Source organism: Tachypleus tridentatus, chromosome 8, assembly GCF_004210375.1.
Source record: "Tachypleus tridentatus isolate NWPU-2018 chromosome 8, ASM421037v1, whole genome shotgun sequence".
Lineage (NCBI taxonomy): Eukaryota > Metazoa > Arthropoda > Merostomata > Xiphosura > Limulidae > Tachypleus > Tachypleus tridentatus.
Window position 1 is genome coordinate 132,403,046 of NC_134832.1, and position 21,644 is coordinate 132,424,689.

Genomic DNA, 21,644 nt, shown 5'->3' on the forward strand with positions numbered 1-21,644 from the left:
TGCCCATTGAGGGGAATCAAACCCCTGATTTTAGCATTGTAAATTCGTAGACTTACCGCTGTACTAGCGAGGGGTGGCGAAAGACTAGAGGTAAGGCAGCTACCTCTTCACCTTCCACCACTAACTCTTGGCCACTTTTTTACCAACGAATAGTGGGATTGACCGTAACGTTATAACGCTCCCGCGGCTAAAAGAGCGAGTATGTTTGGTGGGGGGGGATTCGAATTCGCGACTCTGAGTGTAAGAGTAACACAATCACCAGATCGCCGGGTTCAATTGCAATATTTGTATGTGAAGTAAAATTAATCTAAAGCTGAAACGTAAAACAACTTAGTATTTATTTAGTTTAAATTGTTATCATTTAACAGAAAAACCAATAATTATAATTGGTGTAACACAAATATAAACATTAAAATAGAAACTTACGCACATGCACACGTGTATATCTGAACTATATATATCTAATCTGCTCAGAAACAGTTTTATACCACACGTGAGTAACGTAATTCCGGTAGCTAGTGTTCATTTATACAGCTGTTAATAAGCTCCATAGAAAAGACCACATTCAAGGAGAGTGTAGGTTACTTACTGTGAATTATGGGTTTCTAAACTATACACTCGACAACCTAAATGTCCCATGAGGTTCATCATGATCATATCAACTGCACTTGCATTTCCATTGGTTCTTTCTAGAGATGTCTAAATTCAACTACTTTGTTTGATATAAACCTAGTTTTAAGAAGATCTCTTGGCAATGCTGTCAAAACTAAATGTACCACACAACGTGGCGCGCAAAACTACAAGTTTGTTTTGAATTTCGCGCAAAGCTACTCGAGGGCTATCTGCGCTAGCCGTCCCTAATTTAGCAGTGTAAGACTAAAGGGAAGGCAGCTAGTTATCACCACCCACCGCCAACTCTTGAACTACTCTTTTACCAACGAATAGTGGGATTGGCCGTAACATTATAACGCCCTCAAGGCTAAAAGGGCGAGCATGTTTGGTGCGACCGGGATTCGAACCCGCGATCCTCGGATAACGAGTCGAACGCCTTAACAAACTTGGCCATGCCGGGCCACGCAAAACTACAAATAAGCACTTCAATAAATCAGCAGCTTTATTTGTAATGAGAATACTACACTGATTTGTCAAGATATTATAAAAAAAAATTATATTTTAAATAATTATACATTGACTTAAGGGAGAAAAAATTCAACCAGCGGTACATTGAGAGTCATCGACATTAATGAGGAAAGTTCGAGCACGGTACGGGTATTTCAAAACCGTACTATACTGCTTACGTACGTTCATCTAGCAAGCTAGCTGACTCTTATGTACCTTTTTTCTTTCTTTTTCAACAGTCCGAGACTGATGGTTTAAATAGAACGTGTGTCAGCATGTTAGATATATGGCTAGAATTACTTAACATCATTTAGTAGAGGTAATTATTATGGTAGTTTTATTTAGGAATAGGCTTAACATGCTAATCGAGAATGACAGAAATCATATTGAATACCTTCTCTGACACTGTTTGGATATTTCCTGTATTACGTGCAATCTCTCAGAAACAAAACATATGACATCATTTCATAAACACATTATCTAAAAAAATACGTACGTTTTGAGATTTAATCTCTTTATATGTGAAGTTTTCTTTATGACATTTGTGATCTAATTTGTAGTCAAATCGGTAAAATAGGCAATCTTCTACTTGCTAGTATTCATCCGTCCCAGTCTCTGCATGTTCATATACACTTGATATGCTGAAGTGTTACTGTAATAACATCATGTGTACCTGTACTTGCTTTTGCTGATAACACATGTCAGTGTTTCCAAGTAAGAAGCAGATTTCCTGCCAAATATCTGAAAGACGAACTCTCTAATAACAGTGGATTCGCTCAGGAAATAAATAGTGTAATTATGAACTTGATAACTGAGTCCTTCTAATGTGTGTAAAATAAAGAGACTGGACACATCTGGTTAACAAAAATGCAATATTTAATATAAAACAAGTAAGAAATAAAATGTAGCCTACATATTTGCGTACACTAAAAGACTTTCACTGTTACCATAGCGTGTTTAGTTCAGTATCTGAATCCTTTCGGTGATCTTGAATTAAGTCTTCGTTCGAGGATATCCTAAAAAGTGCAGTGACAAAACATGCCTGAATTTAGTAGGTAACTATGGTTTCTTTGTTCAGTCGACAGTGTCATCTCGTGATCTTTGTTCTCTCATGTGACTGGTTGGCTGTAACATTCGTAAAACGTCACGTAGACCAGCACAGGATGTTACAGTGCTAAGCTCTTCAATCCGGCTGCTATATACTACTGCAAAATCCTCTCGAGCAGAACAGACGCTACCAACTACAGAGAACAAAGAAACATACAATTCGAAAAATCAATCTTGACGACTTTCTGGACCACACGTTTACACTCAAACAGAATACGATTCATACAAACGAATCTTTAAAAAATGTTATTGTACTAGAGTACTTACTGAACGTATGATATGCGAACGTATCATTTATTCACTTCATCTGTCTAAATTTATGTTATGTAATAATGTGGTAGTTCTGGGTAGCTTTTTTGTGTTTCTTTTAGAGTTTCGTATTTTAGAGTTTCAACGCGAAGTGTCATTAGAAACAATGACTGATAAGAATTTATCTCATATTAACTATAAATATTATGGGGACTTCAGAAATTTCCAAAATATTTGTTGATTTTTAATTAATATATGTTTTTTAAGTAATTTTGAGTTCCTTACTATTACATGTTATAAAGAACACTTCTCTAGGATTCTGGAGCTATATCTCCTTTCATCTACTTAGCAAATATTTTGCGACTTCACAATAAATATTTATAGTACAAATTAAGGACGTATGTATTAGAAATGTGAGGAGAGGCTCAACCAAATTAATTATTACTGTAATGAAAGTTCTGAGAATGTTTAAGGGATCAGTGCATCAGTGCAAAGGGGGTTAACACTAATTCCAATACGATGCACGATGATAAAAATGAACAGACCGACAGAAAGGTATACAAGGCTAGATGCATAGATTTATAGATGAACAGACATATTTATAAATAAATATAAAGGTAAATAGATGGCTAAGTTGGTAAATAAATAGATAAATATGTAAATGGATAGATAGAAAGATTGGCAGATAAATAAATACATGATACATAGATAAATGGATAGATAGAAAGATCGACAGATAAATAGATAAATGAATACATGATATATATATATATGCAGATTCATAGCCTAATATATAAATAGGTAAGCAGATGGGTGGATGTTTTTTTTTTATAACAAAGCCACATTGGGTTATCTGCTGAGCCCACCGAAGGGAATCGAACCGCTGATTTTAGTGTTGTAAATCCGTAGACATACCACTGTACTAGCAGGGGGCGATAAATGGATGAATGTATCGATAAGAGAATTTAAGCTACAGTTTGCTCTGTATTATTTCGATCCTCAGAGTTCTAACCGCTCAACAAGAAATGTCGCCACTAATAGTCACAACTGTAAATCCATAATTGACATGACATACGCTCTCAGGTTGCGTTAGGTTTTGCGTCACGCCACCACGTTTTTTTGTTTTTCACTTAATTACACTCGCGCCTGTCTGACTTCCCTTGTGTGTCAGGTTAAAATCTGTTTACACACTTGACGTTTATGAATATCTATTTTTTAATCTTTTCTAGAATCTCCTACCCCTACAGAAACACACAATAAGAGTTCATTCTTGCTCAGTACACCTGCTACAGTTAACATGATAACCAATTTCAGTATAATTTCATATTTTATAGAAAAGGTTAACACGCACCATATTAAAAGATGCCCAGGATGAATCTAAATAAAAACTTAAAGAAATAAAGAGAGGAAGACAGCTAGCTAGGAGGTGGTAGAGAAACATGTATAGATATAATAAGGCATAAATAGATAACCGGACGGAAGGGCAGAAGGACAGATAGTTAGTCGCATGCGGATAATTGGTACACACGATACATAATAAATTTTCCGTAATATGCTGCATATATTTAATTTTTTTATTATTTTCTTTTTTTTTTTTTTTTTAATTCTTACTTCCCCTTCGTGACGTGCGGAAATATCAAGTGTCACGCTTACGAAAACGACGTCTATGTCATCCGGAATAAGTAACAAAATGAAACCTTACAAACCGCGGCTTGCTCGGCTCATATTTCTTGTGTTTATTCCGTAAATTTTTCTGTTTGTTTATCCAGGGCAGTGACACAAATTAGATAACATCTGATGAAACGATATCTTTGTAAATAGCGAATTACCGACTACTGCAAAGTAAAAACATGCGGTAAAGAGTTTGTTTTATGTAAGATTTTTCATGTTATCAGAGCTATCTTACGTTTAATGACGAACTGAATAGATTGTCCGTCTTTTCGGCATCCTTTTATCTTATGCCACATCAAAAACACCTGGGAAAACGAAAACACCGCAATCTGCTATACAATTATTTTCAACGTTTGTTATTCAAAATATAAATAATTTTTCAACTAAGGAATGAATACTCGGAAGCTGTTTGACTTACGTATTTCTGGAGATTTATATTAGTGCGTTAATCTATATAAGACAGCGATGTATGAGGTAGTACGAGCCATTCGTTGATACACAATACAAAATCAATGTATTGTTATAATAAGAGAATTGTTTTCTCATAAAGGAGCTAATAACATAAAAATGCAGTTTTCGAAGAAGCTATTTTAATGAGTACAGATACGAGTTTTGAGAGTTCGAAAATAACAAATTCATGTTACCATTGACACTGGACACGTTACTATTGACACTGGACACGCTACTGTTGGCACTGGACACGTTACTTTCGACACTGGACACGTTGCTATTGACACTGGACACGCTACTGTTGGCACTGGACACGTTACTTTCGACACTGGACACGTTGCTATTGACACGGAACTGAAAACGTTTCGTCATTTGTACTCTCAAACCGAGGTGATCTAAAATGTGTTTTACCTCCGAACTCTGGATTTTCTAGTTAAATGACTTTTCTCCTTTAATTCTCAAGGTTGCAAATAAACATATTCTCGCCTCCAGTTAAGAATTAGAAGCAAGTTGTATGGTTTAAATTAAATATTTGTGACTAATAGTTGTGAAGCACTCCAATTAACTAAATAATTAAAAGCGTAAGTGATTACGAATTCCGACTAAAGAGAATTCATCCAAACTTATATATGTAAAAACGACTGGTTTGGGTTGAGAACATTTTTATGCAGAGGAGCGAACAACTTTTCGACCTTCTTCGGTCATCGTCAGGTTCACGAAAAAAAACAAACAAACCTGACGATGACCGAAAAAGGTCGAAACGTTGTTCACTCCTCTGCTTAAAAAAATTTTCTCAACCCAAACCAGCCGTTTTTACATTCATATATTTTTCTCTACAAGTGGGTTTTCTCGCCATCACTGATCATCCAAACTTGTTTCTGGGATTACAGGCTATGCCATCTCTTGAAGCCCAGTAAAGATTACATGACTAGTTAGACCTATATTTTATTCTGAGTATTAACCATGTATTCTTATATCCTACTGTTGAATATAAGCCTACTTATACCTCATTACAAAACCTGTTTCAGATCAAAGTTCAAGGAACTCACACATGTTCTTTTAGCGTGTCTGAGTCTATACAGATTTGTGAATTTAATGTTAAGAAATCAAAGTTTAAGGGAGAAGTTTCGGGTTAATCATATAAATTTCAGTAACTAAATACAGAAAAAATTAAGATTTGTACAACAACCCACTATGTGTGAAATACGACAGTACTGATGTTTCGTAAACACAATTCAAATGAACGTGATTTTTGATTTTCTTCTCTTGTTTTTGTGCAAACAAATCTCATGGTGATTCCAACTGGTTTATTGCACTTTTAGTTTTTTCGTTTATTGTTATTCTCAGACATCAGTTTAAAACAAGTCTCCAATTAGCACTTTTGTCTATTCCTCTGCCGTTGACTCCAGTTCTTAATCACACCTGTCAAGTGCAGAGGCCACACATTCCACATACTAAAATAGAGTAGTTAAGCCTAACGCTTCATCACGATGTGGGTTATTTTATGGTGCAATAAATTCTGCACGTCTGAATGTTTTGTCGTAATAAAATTAAAAATTAAGTTTCAGGCTCTTCTAAAGGTCTTAAAGTGGAGGTATGAGCTATTCTTAAACGTTTTATTATAGAATTCTGGTTGTATAGCGTCTCACAACACCCGTTATATCTTACCCTAAATCGATTGGTAAATATACGCAGCATGCATATTTTCTGCAACAACATCCATACTGGCTACAACAACAGAATGATGCAAGGTTTTCTATAACTGGACTTTCATAGTATAGCATAATACAGCAAACTATTGATTATAAGATAGCGTAAGAAAATCTTTGCAAATAATCATAAATGTCTTTAAAATGATTTTTTTTTGTTTATTATAAACATGACTAAATATGTTCTTGTTGGAGAGAAGAAGGTATAATATAAAACGTATTTTTATGTTGTTTTACCAATTAAAAGTATCAACATTACTTATTTACTGAATAAAAATTATTAACTTGAAAAGTCTACACACGTATATTTCACAAAGCAGAGTTTTCCATCTTCCTGTTGTCTTGATTCCCAAGTTGTTGTGAGGAGCAAGCTAAATCAATTTCAATGAAATTTGATGGAGGAACTCTGATGGAACCACATTTTCTTCCTAACTCAAAGCAATCAATGAGATGCTTGAGTTTTTTTTAATTGTTGTAATTTTTATTATGAAAAGTACCGCTAGGGGTCACTTGTATTTAATAGGTTAGCGTAGCGAATAATACACACGTACATCATCCTGCCGACCCCGTGAAAGTCAATGAAATAAACACCTGGCGAGGAGCTGATGAAGCCATTAGTGTACAAGTATATATATGGGTAAAGTTAAAAATAGTAACGATCTTAGTAAACATATTTAGAGGAGTTAATCTTAGCGAATAAAGTTTTATTACATAGATTAACAGTTGAAAGAAAAGTGTCCTGTTTAAATGAATAAAGCCTATGAAGTTGGACACTACATTGAAAACTATGTTTTAGGTTCCAATGAAAAAATACATTTCACTTTTCTCAAATTCATATACTGATACAAAAAACTGCAAAATACACATGACAATAACTAAGTTATCATATGGTCTTATAAATTCATCTGATGAACGTATTTGTTAAAGTAATGCGTTACGATGACTGGAATAGCAGTATGCATTTAAGAATTAATTGCACAGATGTTCTCAAAACTTATAACTTAATTCTGGTTCACATTTCTTCCTTCAGCTTGTTCAGATTACAGTCACTTTTACAATTATTATTCCATGAATTCTTGTAACAGTGTAACAATGTAATAGTAATTAATCAATGACAGTTGATGAGGTTTGCCAGACAAAACAAGCGTCAGTGAACATTTACACAAAAGTGCGTATAAAATATAAAATTCGGATAACATCATATCAAACTGGAAGACGTTTAGCTGTACATTGAACTGCACAAAATCGATCATCAAATTCAGTTCATTTACCTAATGCTGGTTACAATGGCAAAGCGAAGTTTTTCTGACGTTTCAAAGTCTTATGCGGTAGAATTTGTATAAATATGCAAATAAGAAGTATATAGGAATGCATCCAAAGATAGCCATACGACAACTTATTTAGATGCCTTATGCATAAAACCAAAATGTTTTTATAACTTCTAAATCTGGATTTCAATAACACTTGACATCTGCTATTCCTAGCAATACCAAATTGTTTATGGGTTAAAGAAAAGTGCTCAGAAAGTTCAAGCTGTATACAAAATAATAGGGCCTAAAATTTCTCAAGGTTCGAGAAGAGCTATGATTATGCTTGCCTGAGAAAGGGTAATTGATAGTGCTTCAACAAAAATATTAATTATTAATTTTGATGTGTCATGTCGTGACGTGTGTGGATATAGGTCGGTTTTATAAGTGGTATGTTATGTTTTTCTCCCTTTAATCAAATGATGACCTATAACAACAAATAGTTTATCATTTAGTATAACTGGTCAATTAAAAGGGTGGATAACAACAAACCTAATATTTGTGTACAAGAGTAAAACTCGTTATTAATATTATTTGTGAGTAAGATTTTAGGTTCCGTATGTGGCGTAACAAACACCTATCTTTAAATCGAAAAGAAATATTATACTGATATTTTCTAGTTAAACTACACTGAAACGCGGTTTCAACCTTATAGAAATTGATGGATTATAAATTTATGTAATTGGAATTACTTTCCCCGTCAACAGGATAGGTTTTTTAGGTTTACAATATTGAACAGAAATTATTTTTACTCTTTTACAGATTCTAGAATGTGAATTATAACTTTAGTTTGAATCACGCAAGATGACGAGTTACGAGTGCGAACGAAATGGAACGAACGATTCCACATTATCTGGGATCTTAAACGTTGGCTGATAAACATCGTTGTAAAATAATTAATGTGATTTGAGTTGTTCGAGCGTTTTTCTTCGATTTGACAATCCCATGAAAAAACAAATCATAGCTTTTCGACAGCAAAAGAACAAGTGAACAATCAGTTAAAGAATGTTTAGATACCTTTTGTGTCCATGCTTCTAAAAATTAAAGAGAAAAACACGAAGTTATGCTATTGTTCGTTCTGTGTAAGAGACACATAAAAATAATGGTATAAATATTAGGCTGCTTTTGGGAAATGATCTTAAAGAAACCTTAGCGCTTCACGTCAACTGTGAATCTATATAATGTAAATAGATTAAGTGAGACTCACAGCTATTTAGAGTGTGTGTCGTGTTGTATAATTTGAAGAACTAGTTTCTACACTAGCTCAGCTGATTTTTGCAACAGATAACATAGAAGCCAAATTTTACAAAACGCTGTTTATGTGAAAATATTTTCGTTTACCATCTCGCTCCCTACTGGTGTAGCGGCATGTCTGCGGACTTATGATGCTAACAACCGAGTTTTAATACTCATGGTGAGCAAAGCACAGATAGCCTAGTGTGTAGCTTTGTGCTTAATTTCAAACGAACAAAATTTTTACGAACCTGTAACTCGTTTTGAATATTATTTCAAAAATAACTACATTCAGTTTTGTATACATATTTTTTTCATTCTTCCAGTTTCTTTTTCTCGTGAAATATTATAGAATTTTGATTAGTTTATCAACTTGCAACGACACGAGAAATGAAAACAACCATGACAGTTACGCTATGGATAATAAAACTTACTCTAATTAACGATACAATACTGTTAAAATTCAGAGAAAAAAATCGAGTTGTGGATATTGTTAACTATATTTTACATAACAAGTAATGTTTTATTTTTGTGAACATTGTTATGTAATGTCCTTTTGTTAAAACAGAGAATATAATAGTCTTTTTACAACGAACATAAACACACATACACATATACATAAATATATAATAAAACATAGTGAAATCAACCGCATAAAACACACTATACAGAATATAAATTTTATCACTATATACTGTGTATCCTGAAGTAGTTATATTACTTTATATGCATAATGATGTGAAGTAAATATACCACTTGTTCACAATCAGACAACATTCTTTTCAAGTACAAAAAAATCAATGATATAATTTTATGCCTGAAAATCTAAATACGTGTTTTAAGTTGTATTCTTACAATACAAACGAAAACATATTTGTCTTTACGTATTACAAAGAGATAAATTTGTTTATGCTTTAGGTTTGTAAGCGTTTAAAATAATATTTTTCCACTAACGTATTTTTTAAATTGTTCCCTCAACACTAAAATTTATGTAATATTCACAAATTGAAACCCTAGTTTTGAAACTTAGAGTAATTAAATAATTACCAAGAAGTAGAGGCGTTACACATGGGTGGTTCACAAACAATGAGTAATAGCAACTAATTGCTCACTTTATCATTATTACCGAAAATACAGAATGAGATTTTAAGTTGTACAATGTACTGCTGTTTCGTATTTAGTGTATTAATATGTTTGTATATTTAGTTTGGTTGATTTTCCTAAGCAACTACATATCTATTGAAACATTTTTGTGTTAATGTGTATCTGGAGGTAACATACGAGTATACATGTAACTAGATATAAACCACTAGCAGCATCTATCGTGTGTTGTGCATTGCGTAAAGCACCTTTTTTGAGTGATTAAAAAAAATACAATAGTTTAGTTTGTTACCTGGGTTGCTACTATGAACAATAATACTAGTTTTACTTAACCACCTCTCAGGACTTTGGCTATAATTTCTACTAAACTATGAAACAATAAGTTGCTTGGAGTAGGCTTCAGCGATAAAATCATTGATTTAGACATGTTTGTTTTGTGGAACTGATGTTCTAAGGGCACTGAATGAATTCACCACAAACTGCTTGGCATAGAATGACTAATGACATTTTTTTTTATAGGAATCATGCTGATATGATACAGTCTGATTGGTTGGATGATAGAAAATTCCGCTACTAAAATGTGGTCGTAGTATGGTGCTGTTCATTACACACTATAACGAAGAGATAATTTTCACCTTATTTACTAGTTTTTGCCCATTTTATTCATTGCTTTCAAGCTTGACGAACTATTAAAGGAATATTAGGTAGCATTTTCCTATATGCAATGGAGAGTTTTCACATTGGAAATTTATTTTTTGTATTAACTAGCAATTTATATTTAAAGAATTTGATGGATATGCTTTCGAGGAAAACGATGAAGGATCGAAAATGAAAAACAAGCCATGAAGATTGTTTACTTTGCTAACTTTTAGAAACGAACAAAGATTCGAGTTACTAAGAGTTCATTAACGCTGGTCTGACTTAAATGAAGTTATATTAGTCTAGTTAACAGGAAGTTATATTAGTCTAGTTAACAGGAAACCAATTATATTGCACCGCCTTTTCCTATTTCTAAAAGACATTGATGCAAAATATTCACTTCTGTTTAATCAGCCGCTACTACACGCAATGCTAATCTGAAAACTATTATATGCCTGGAATCGATTTTTTATATTTCCTCAACCCACAGAGTAAATTAATCGATCAAAGAAGGCGTACATTCAATCAATAAATTTTACCTCAAATTAATCCAACACTGTTACCGTGCTCATTACGTCCGAGAGTAAGGGGCATTAATCATTTTAATTACTTAAACGGGACATGTCGTCGGGTTAACGATAGGAAACAAGTGAATCGCGAATATTTTTTGTTCGTTTCTTTGTTGTTGCTAGAATTCAAAGTATTTCGATAAAGTAGCAGTTAGATAACGATTGCCTAAAACATGTTTTGGTGTTAACGTTAGAGATTACAAAAAAGGTCTTACGACATCAGTAGCTTCTGTAATTTTTTTTTTACAACAAACGTTTGGGTTATAATGAACTACAAGACTAAAATAACGCCACTACTGTAAGAAGTCGCTTAAAATCGGACAACATTGCTAGTATATTCTTCTTCCAATGATTGAGTTCGTTGTGAGTTACATACCAGTGAAATAAAACTATGAAATCCAAAAGTTCGACCTTTCAGTCTTATGTGACGTAGCAGGAGCTGAGAGAATCGTTATTGGTTGTTGTTTAAAAACTTGTAGCTATTTGAATTTTAACAAATGTAACACAAATTGTAAAATAAAACGTGGATGTAACGGTAATCACACGGTGTTATATTTTGCCTTTGCTAGTTCTGGTAAATGTTGTAAGATGGTTATTCTGCCGCCACTTTTAAGAAATCCACAAAGTAATGGTAAATGTAGTGAGAAGGATTGTTCAGTCATTATAAGAAATCCACAAAGTAATGGTAAATGTAGTGAGAAGGATTGTTCAGTCATTATAAGAAATCCACAAAGTAATGGTAAATGTAGTGAGAAGGATTGTTCAGTCATTATAAGAAATCCACAAAGTAATGGTAAATGTAGTGAGAAGGATTGTTTAGTCATTAGTTCGTTTTGAATTAAGCACAAAGCTACACAATGGGTTATCCGTGCTCTGCCCATCACGGGTATCGAAACCCGATTCTCAGCAGTGTGAGTCCGCAGACATACTGGTGCGTCACATAGAGGCTGTGAGATGGATATCGTACCGCTAATATTAAGCTCTGGTCAATGTTTTAAGATGATTATCATAGTTAAACCAGTGTTAGGTAATCCACGAAATTATTGGAAGCTATAAGGTTTTCAAAATAATAGAAACCGTGTTTGTGTTACGTCCAGTTTAATCGGACAGAAGATTATATATTACATCATCGTCTTATTAGCAAAGGGCAGCCTGGCGATTAGAGCACTCGACTCATAATTTGAGGGTCGCGAGTTCAAATCCTCGTCACACCAAACATACTTCCCTTTTCAGCCGTAGGGGCGTTATAAAGTTACAGTCAATCCTTCTATTCGTTGGTAAAAGAGTAGCTCAAGAGTTAGCAGTGGGTGATGATGACTAGCTGTCTTCCCTCTAGTCTTATACTGTTAAATTAGAGACGGTTAGCACAGATAGCCCTCGTATAGATTTACACGAAATTCCAAAAACAAAGCAATTATCAAAGTGCAGCTGTTAAGTTTTATTGATAGATTAACTGCAAATATATATATATATGTTATCCGTACCTTTTTACTTCTAGACAAATAGCTAGTACATTTTAAACTTCTGGCAACAAAATAGCATAAGCAAAAAGAGAAATTAGAACAATCAGTTTTCTTTCGGAGTCGTTAGGGTAAAATGCTTCTGTTTTCTGACTTGTTTTTCACTCTCTGTATCTAACACTTATAAAATTGGTTACGCACTGATCCATGCACCTCATAGTTCCATGGCGTCTACATCTCAAAGAAAAATAGGCGTGGCAGGTATGGCGGAGATTACGAGGTTTGCCTTTTTTTTTTTTTCTACCCTTTTATTTCTTATTATAACGCAAACTCAAACTCCTAATTGCAGTGTCCACGAGCTTTTAGAGTTCTTCATTGGTCCTCCTGTCTTCCTTGTTTGTTGAGCAAAATACTGTTCAGTTTTTTAACCTTTCACCAGCTAAGTTGCTGCATGTTTTCGAGTTTTAATAACGATGATTGAGAATGAAATATTCCAGTGTCTACTTATCTTATTTTCCATTACCTACCGAGTCTAACTATGGCCGAACTTGTTGCGGTGGCATTTAATACAGCTTTCTTTTTTTCGTTAAATTTGAATAAAAAAATATAACATTTATAACCAAAGTACTTAAGTCTAACTTCCTTAATAAATTAGGCTTACGGAAGGCTATTTTGAACACAGTCTCTATGCGATATATTTAACTAAAGAATTAATTTATTTGTGGTGTCCTTAATATGCAGTCTAACGTAGCTTGTCACGGTGAATAATACATTAAATGCTCATGTTTGAGGCATAAGTAAAGCTTCTATAATTTTTATCTGAAATTAGAACAGATGGTGAATAATGGTTCCAGAACTAATTAGGTATTCGTAAAAAATAATAAATGACTTGGCAAAGTTATAGTAATGTTTTTCTAAAATAGTTTCATTTGTTAGCGATATCTTAGTCTTAACGTAATGAGGTATCATTGCATTATTTAGAACATAACCATGCTGTTAACTGCTCAAATATAATATTTCTTTTATTTATATATACATGTAAAGCTCATTGTCCTTACAGGAATAACAATGTTTGTACAGAAAGGTTTGTGGTTTTTCTTATAGCAAAGCCATATCGGGCTATTTGCTGTGTCCACCGAGGGGAATCGAACACCTGATTTTAGCGTTATAAATCCTTAGATTTACCGCTGTCTCAGCGGGGGAATTGTACGGAAGAAAAACTTGATATGCACGAGGAATACTAATCTAAGTATTTAAAGTAAATTTTTAGTTGATTAATATGAAACCTTTCTGATGAACTCGATTTCATTTACATTAAGGTTTAGTAAAAACAATGTAAGTTTCACAGTATCTAATTGTTTTCTAACTACTTGTTGTTTTTTCTATTCAGATAGGCTTAACACATTGCATCTAAATATTTGTTTTGTTTACGTCCAGAGAGACTTAACACATTGTGTCTAACTATTTATTTTGTGTCCATTCAGGTAGGTTTAACACATTGTATCTAACTATTATTTAGTATGCGTACAGATAAACGTAACACATCGTATCTAAATATTTGTTTCGTTCTGTCCAGGCAGATTTAACACACTGTATCTAACTGCTGTTTTGCATCCGTCCAGATAGACTTAACAGTTTATACGTCACTATTATTTTGTATTCCTGTAAATAGAATTAACACATTGTGTCTTACTGTGTATCCCAGTAGACTTAGCACATTGTGTCTATTCACGAGACCGCACATTTGTTATGTTGCATATATATACATAAGAATGATCAGATATTTACCCACTTCAACATGTTCATATTTGTTACTTGAGGAGGGACGGAATTTTCCAGTTGATATCACAGTATGAGATAAATACATTTTTAATTGTCTCAATTATTAAGCGAATAGAAGTATAACAAATTTCATGACATTCTAATATTATTATTCAATATACTTCGACAGATCTAACATGTTGCAGTGCTTCTGAATACAACGTATCTTACACCCCATTTGATCTCACCATGAAAGGCTCAGTGATGAGCTTGTTGACTTACAACCCTAAACTTCAGGGTTTTATTCATCGATTGGTACAGATCAGATAAAGCCTGGCATGGTCAGGAGGTTAAGACATTCGACTCGTAATCTGAGGGTTGCGGGTTCGTATTCCTGTCACACCAAACGTGCTCGTCCTCTCAGCTGCGGAGGCGTTATAATGTGATGGTCAATCCCACTATTCGATAATAAAAGAGTAGCTAACGAGATGGCGGTGAGTAGTGATGGCTAGCTGCCTTCCCTCTAGTCTTACACTGCTGAATTAGAGATAGCTAGCGCAGATAGCACTCGCGTTGCTTTTCTCGAAATTTATAAAAAGAAACAGATCAGATAACTTATTGCGTACCTTTATGCTAAAAAAAAACAACTATCATAAAATGCTTCCGAAAAGATCTTTAACTTCTTCAACAAAATTCGTCAGTAAATAGTGGAGACAGTTGTTAGGATTAAAGTTTAGTGTTAACTTTCAAACTGAAGATTTTCTATAAATAAAGGATCCTTAAAAATAAATTACTGCGCAATAACACAAATATTAATGCTTCTGAGTTTATTAGCAAAATCTAAAAATTAAACAAAATATAGTGGGTTTATGTGTAGTGAAAAAACTTAAAAATTAATCAACCGCTAGTAGATTTTTATACAGCTCTATATAATGAAACACGACTATGTTTCTAATTTGTTGTAACTAATATCAAACTTACTATTATTTTAAAATCACTAACTGTTCATAAATGCTCGTAGATTTACATCGTATATGATAAACACAAATGAAATGGCAAGCATGTATCAGGTCTACATTCAAAAGCAACCAACGAAATTATAATTTATATAAATTAGTAATTAGGGTTATAAGTTTGTTATTTTGAATTTCGCGCAAAGCTACTCAAGAGCTATCTGCGCTAGCCGTCCATAATTTAGTAGTGTAAGATTAGAGGGAAGGCAGCTAGTCATCACCACCCACCGCCAACTCTTGGGCTACTCTTTTACCAACGAGTAGTGGGATTGACCGTCGCATTATAACGCCCCCACGGCTGAAAGGGCGAGCATGTTTGGTGCGACCGGGATTCGAACCCGAGCAATTAGGGAATAATTCTTTCCGCGCCTGAAAGAAACATAACCAGGATTTCTTTCCTGTGGTATAAAGGACGGACAATTGAGGCACATTCCATCTGAATGGATACCAGTCCTTCGCAAGTTAGCCCTTTTCTACCCACTAGTACCCACTTTACAGCTCGATAGAATGAAGCCGTTAGGATTTGACTGTCTTTTGCATAGACACAACATCATACCGTTGTCAAGCTCAAACTCATTCTCTTTCGGCTAAAAGTCCAAATTATTAATCGCTAAGCCACGCAACCAGATATTAATGAAATTGCTAAAGTAGCTAAATAGTATACGGAACTTGGAATATAGTCTTTAAAAGCTCTTGAATGTTCTGAAACTGTAAAGTAGATAAGATTGAAATAACTCAAATCTTCCTGCTTGATAACAAGTTAGCTGCAAAACAGTTCACCAACTATTAAAGATAACATGTAAAAAAAACATGTTTTTATATAATTAATAAGATACAGAACTATATAGTTTGTTAGAACAGATTTATTGTTAATTACCTTATGATGAAATTTCACTTAAACTACTGTATAATTAATTTATATTATATTATATTACAAAAAGTCTTTTTATATCATGATTATGTATGGAGTGATAAATTAGCTTTGATATAAAGATTGGGCAATTAGGTTTGGTCAATTACGTAATACAGTTTTAAAGGGCGGGTGATCCTTGAGTGTTTTGGTAAAGTTTTGATTGTTACATCAGAGATCAAGTCATCCTATTAAATAAAACACAATAAACAATAAAAAGTACAGTATCTGTTTTGAACTTGAATTTAGTTAGGCCTGTTTGCTAATCAATCATAAGGTTTGTTTGTTTGTTTTTGAATTTCGCACAAAGCTACTCGAGGGCTATCTGCGCTAGCCGTCCCTAATTTAGCAGTGTAAGACTAGAGGGAAGGCAGCTAGTCATCATCACCCATCGCCAACTCTTGACTACTCTTTCACCAACGAATAGTGGGACTTACCGTCACATTACAACGCCCCCACGGCTGAAAGGGCGAGCATGTTTGGTGCGACTGGAATTCGAACCCGCGACCCTCGGATTACGAGCGGAACGCTTTAACACGCTTGGCCATGCCGGGCCATCAATAATAAGGAGAAGTAATACCATTTTTAAACATAAATAATTTTACGTAATTTATAGGTCTTTTTAACTGTATCTAATAATGTCCTCAATTATTTCTGAAATAGAATCGTATTCTAATATTTTTTTAAATTATGTTTCGTGTTTGTCCTGTCTACCAGTTATAACAATTTAGTTTATTTGTTTGTTTTATTTTGATATGATATACAAAGCTACACAAAGGGCTATCTGTGCCCTGCCCACCATGGGTATCGAAACCTAGTTTTTAGCAGTAGCAGTCCGCAACCATATCGCTGTACCACTGGACGGCTATAATCATTTTTATGGAAAAAAATGTAAATATACAAATACTTGGTTTGTTTGAGTAAAGCCGCATTAGACAATCTGTTTTTGATCATCACAGGGATTCGAACTCTGAATGTTATTGCCATAAGTCTATAAACGTACTGTTGCTCCACAGAAGAAGCCGTATGTGATTGAAATACAGATTGGTGAGCCTTATTCTATGCATCTAATATTAAGTTACAATACTTTGGGTATATAATAGTATATATACAGGGTGGCCCAGAAATATGTATACAGTTGATATTTGATAATTTATTTAATGACACATGACATGAAATTATGGAAAAGTTCATCCCGCAGGTTTTAGAATTGAAGCACGTCGCTGTTCACACAATCCAGGAGTCTACCTGTCATATTTCTGACACCAGTCTGTATGTCCACCAAGTTTTGTCAGTGGGACTGTGATGTGCCCTTCTTATCACTTAAAATCAATTTCATAATTTGACATGTGCAAGTATAGACCTACTTTTGGGCCACTATGTATACAAGTCCGAACCTCTCTCTTCACTATTGGTCTGTTTCTTATACACAGCCACATATTTAAAGCTACAAACTCCAAATCCAGAGTGCAGATACAGTTTTATACTGGAAGTATCACGAGCTATGTGGTTGAGGCGTCAAAGGTCCTAAATTGAGGCGAAAGTGACTAATATAATATAGCAATTTTGGGCAAACATGAAGACCAACTGGTGATAAATCGAAAAGACTGCATTTTTTGATAATATGCAATCAAGAGGACAATTACTTACGTTTCTTCTCTGTGTTAGGATTTCTAATCATTCTGTGAATGATCAGTTATGTGTTACAAGGATTTCAAAACTTTATGAAGCCTTCTTTGCTACTGACAGCAACACAAATAATATTGTGTACAAAGAAGTTTTATATTAGTTGAACAAATTAAGATATAAATAAATAATTGAATCACTTAAAGCCGTTTTCCCGCGACCAACACCAGACACTCTGCTAGTATGCACTGAAACTCATGTCTTACGTTGCAAGCTAGACTGTCAGTCTCATTTAATTTGAGCTGATTCATTGAGAGGAATTGGCTTTATAGGCCATTACAGATATTTTATATCTCTACAGGATTGTTTCCATATTTTTGTTCTGACGTTTCATGTACACTACATGGAAGTAATGTTACAATATACAACCAAAACTATACACTCAGTGGTGCTCTTAGTATTTACAGAAAATGGTTGTTAATGTTCTCACGTCTCATTTTGAAACATTTTATACGTATGCCATTTGTAGCACTGCCTCTCAAGGGATCGAATATACATTTCCTTACTTCAAAATTGTTTTAAGATGAATAGCATAAAGAGTAGATGATATTTTAGATATCACACTCTTTACTCTGTATTACAAAATTCTAGTCTCTTTGGAGAAAAACATCGTTGTATCCGAATTTATGATATTCCTGTCACTATGTTGCTTAGTCTTATGAAAACACAATCCCCTTCTAGTACAGAGGTAAGTTTACGGATTTACAACGCTAAAATCAAGGGTTCGATTCCCTTTGGTGGACTCAACAGATAGCTCGATGTAGCATTGCTATATGAAAACACACACATAGAAACACAAATATTTATGTAAAAGTAAAAGAGAAATTGAAATGTATTTATGAAACAAGTCATTTTCTCACTTTCGTACATCGTCTATGTGGCACGATATGTGTGCAACTGTCTTAAAATACGTTGTATACAAGAGCATGGACCTGGCGGGCTTATAATTACGAAATTATCTTCAGCTTGTCTCTTAAACTCTTCTGGCATAGAAGATTAAGCAACTAGATTGCATTATTAAGTAGTTAACCTTAATGACAATGAAGAAGGAAATAGAATATAAAAAAGGCATGCTATGGTAATTGGTTAACAGTCAGCAATGGGAAAATAAATATTCATATGAAGACAATTTAAACGAAATATAGACATACTTATAGGCGCATGATATAATCATATCTTAACCATTAAAGGAACTTATTCTGTTACAATGCCGCTATATACAGCAACGAAGCCCCATTATTAACCTGGTATAGTATTTTTAGATGGAAGGTCACCTATCTGGAAATTTAAATAGCTTGACATACCAGTTTTTTTTAACGACAAAAATTACACTTCAAAATTGCAATTTGCAATACAGTTAGAAGCTCAGCCAGTGTATCAAAGTTGTCGGAACCGTAGCTTTCAGTTAAATAACTGCTATTCAAAATGGTAACCATTATTTTAATGATGCTGTTATTAAAATTCCACTATACAATATATTTTCCATTTGATACCAGGTGAATTGCTTGAAGCTTATTGTCTTCATTACTATTTTTTTTAAATATACATATCTTTTAATTTACTATTGTTTTTCAAGATAATATTTTACGCGTATTGATTTTTAATGTGTTGATTTGGAGACATTTTCTACGTGGTTTGTAATAATTTACTGTGATGCACTAATATTGTTGTCGTTTTTTTGCTATATTGTTTAAAAGATAAAATACATTCCCATACATTTATTTGGACCATAATGTGTTACTGTTTTGTTGAACTAACACAAGTAGCTACTGAGAAGTTGTGTTTTGCAAGCTTAATTTCTTGATTTCACGCAAAACCACATGAGGGCTGTCTTTCTTAGCTCTTCTAATTTTGAAGGTCAGGTTATTAGAGAGCTCGACTAGTAATCTGAGGGTCGCCGGTTTGAATTCCCGTCACACCAAATATGATCGTTCTTTCAGCAGTAGAAGGGTTATAATGTTGACGTTCATTTCCATTATTCGTTGGCAAAAGAGTAGCCCAAGAGTTGACGATGGGTAGCGCTGACTAGTCGCCTTCTCTCTATTTATGACTACTAAATTAAGAACGGTTAGTGCAGATAACCCTCATGTAGCTTTGCGCGAAATTCAAAATAAACAAACAAATTTTGAAGTGAGAGATAAGAAACAAGGTAACTAGTCAATACCATCCGTCGCTAACTCTTGAATTATTTTTACCAACGAAGAGTGTGACTGACCGCTACTTAGCTGAAAGAGCGAACATGTTCGAGAACAGGATCGAACCCGTGACTCTCGGACTGCACGACCCTTCTATATGAAATCTATAAGTAATAGACTAGAGTTAAAGCAATCAGTTAGCACTAACCACTGCCAACTCATTGGCTACTCTTGTCTTATCGAATAATGGGATTTAGTCGTGATTCTTATAACACATCCACATCTCCAAAATACGGAGCGCAATCTCTGTTTGTTTGTTTTTTATTTTATCGCGAACCATAGATCCTCAGTTTTACAGTTTGGCGTCTTATATACTGACCCCTCTAAAAAAATAAAACGATACTTACAACACATAGTTTCGTGTAACATTAAATTAGGTCTTACTCTCTGAAGTTTTGTAACATTTCTGATTAAATACCTATTTTAACAGCATGATTTTTATTATCACTTTCTGACTCTTCAGACAAATATTTCTCATTATTTTAATCATGCTCAAAGATGCTAGACTTCGTCATGCAATCGATGTTTTAATATATTTTATAGTTAAGTTACATACTCAAACAGTAAACAATGTTGCTACACATTAAGTCGACCTGATTCGTGCAGATTTCGATGGTATAAATGTGTTTTTAATTTTTTTTTTTCGACTTAAAATAACGATTGTAAAGTACTAAGTTAAAAATCTTATAATACAAAACATATTACTACGTGATAAAACGAGAGAAAAAGAAAATAAGAAAAACACAGTATTATAAATAATTTGAATAAAATTTTATTTCATATTTTCAATATCAAAAGTACCATGGTTTAAGCATCAGGCTAGAGACCCCACAGCTCGGATATGTCCTTCTCTAATTTAGAACTATTATTCAGAACCAGGGTAACCAGTTAACAGCGTCAACCACTTAAGCTGTTAATCTTAACCGGTAATGAAACTGACTGACACTTTTGTAACGCGCCCACAGCTAAAAGAGCCGAGCGTGTTCAGTGGCACATTACAGTAAGTCACGCCAGCATTTGTAAATAATCATATGTTTATGTGTATATTATACAGGTTTGCAATGACTGGGCAAATGGGCAATAGGTAAAAAAATAAACATTATCTAAGTTCAATTTCATTTAGATAACAGGGGAGAAACATAAGACTGCATATTTAATTATACCAGTAACAAGAACGAAAATCTCAATTGCTTTATAAGTAATATTTTTAAACATATTTCCGTTTTGACTTTTTAAAAGAATGTTTTGATATTATGAAAAAGCATGAAATACGTAAGCCTTCACAGAGACCTGAAAGACCAAACTAAGTATGAAATACGTAAACCTTCACAGAAACCTGATAGACCAAACTAGGTATGAAATACGCAAACCTTCACAGAAACCTGAAAGACCATACTAAGTAAAAGTTGCTCATCAATACGGATGAGTTTTGAATTAATATCTTAGGCACCACACTCTTCGTATT

The 21,644-nt window shown here is 33.9% G+C and overlaps 2 protein-coding genes across 2 annotated transcripts in view; one reads left to right on the top strand and one right to left on the bottom strand.

Moving 5' to 3' along the window:
* LOC143223515 (monocarboxylate transporter 10-like) overlaps positions 1–21,644 on the top strand; it is a 143,558-nt gene that overhangs the window by 22,568 nt on the left and 99,346 nt on the right. The window lies entirely within an intron of this gene.
* LOC143223849 (uncharacterized) lies at positions 1,780–4,968 on the bottom strand. The gene is made up of 2 exons (XM_076452328.1): positions 4,791–4,968; positions 1,780–2,360 (listed from the first exon to the last, which is right to left on the bottom strand). Exons 1-2 carry the CDS (start codon positions 4,966–4,968, stop codon positions 2,194–2,196), a joined length of 345 nt encoding a protein of 114 aa, XP_076308443.1. The 3' UTR covers positions 1,780–2,193.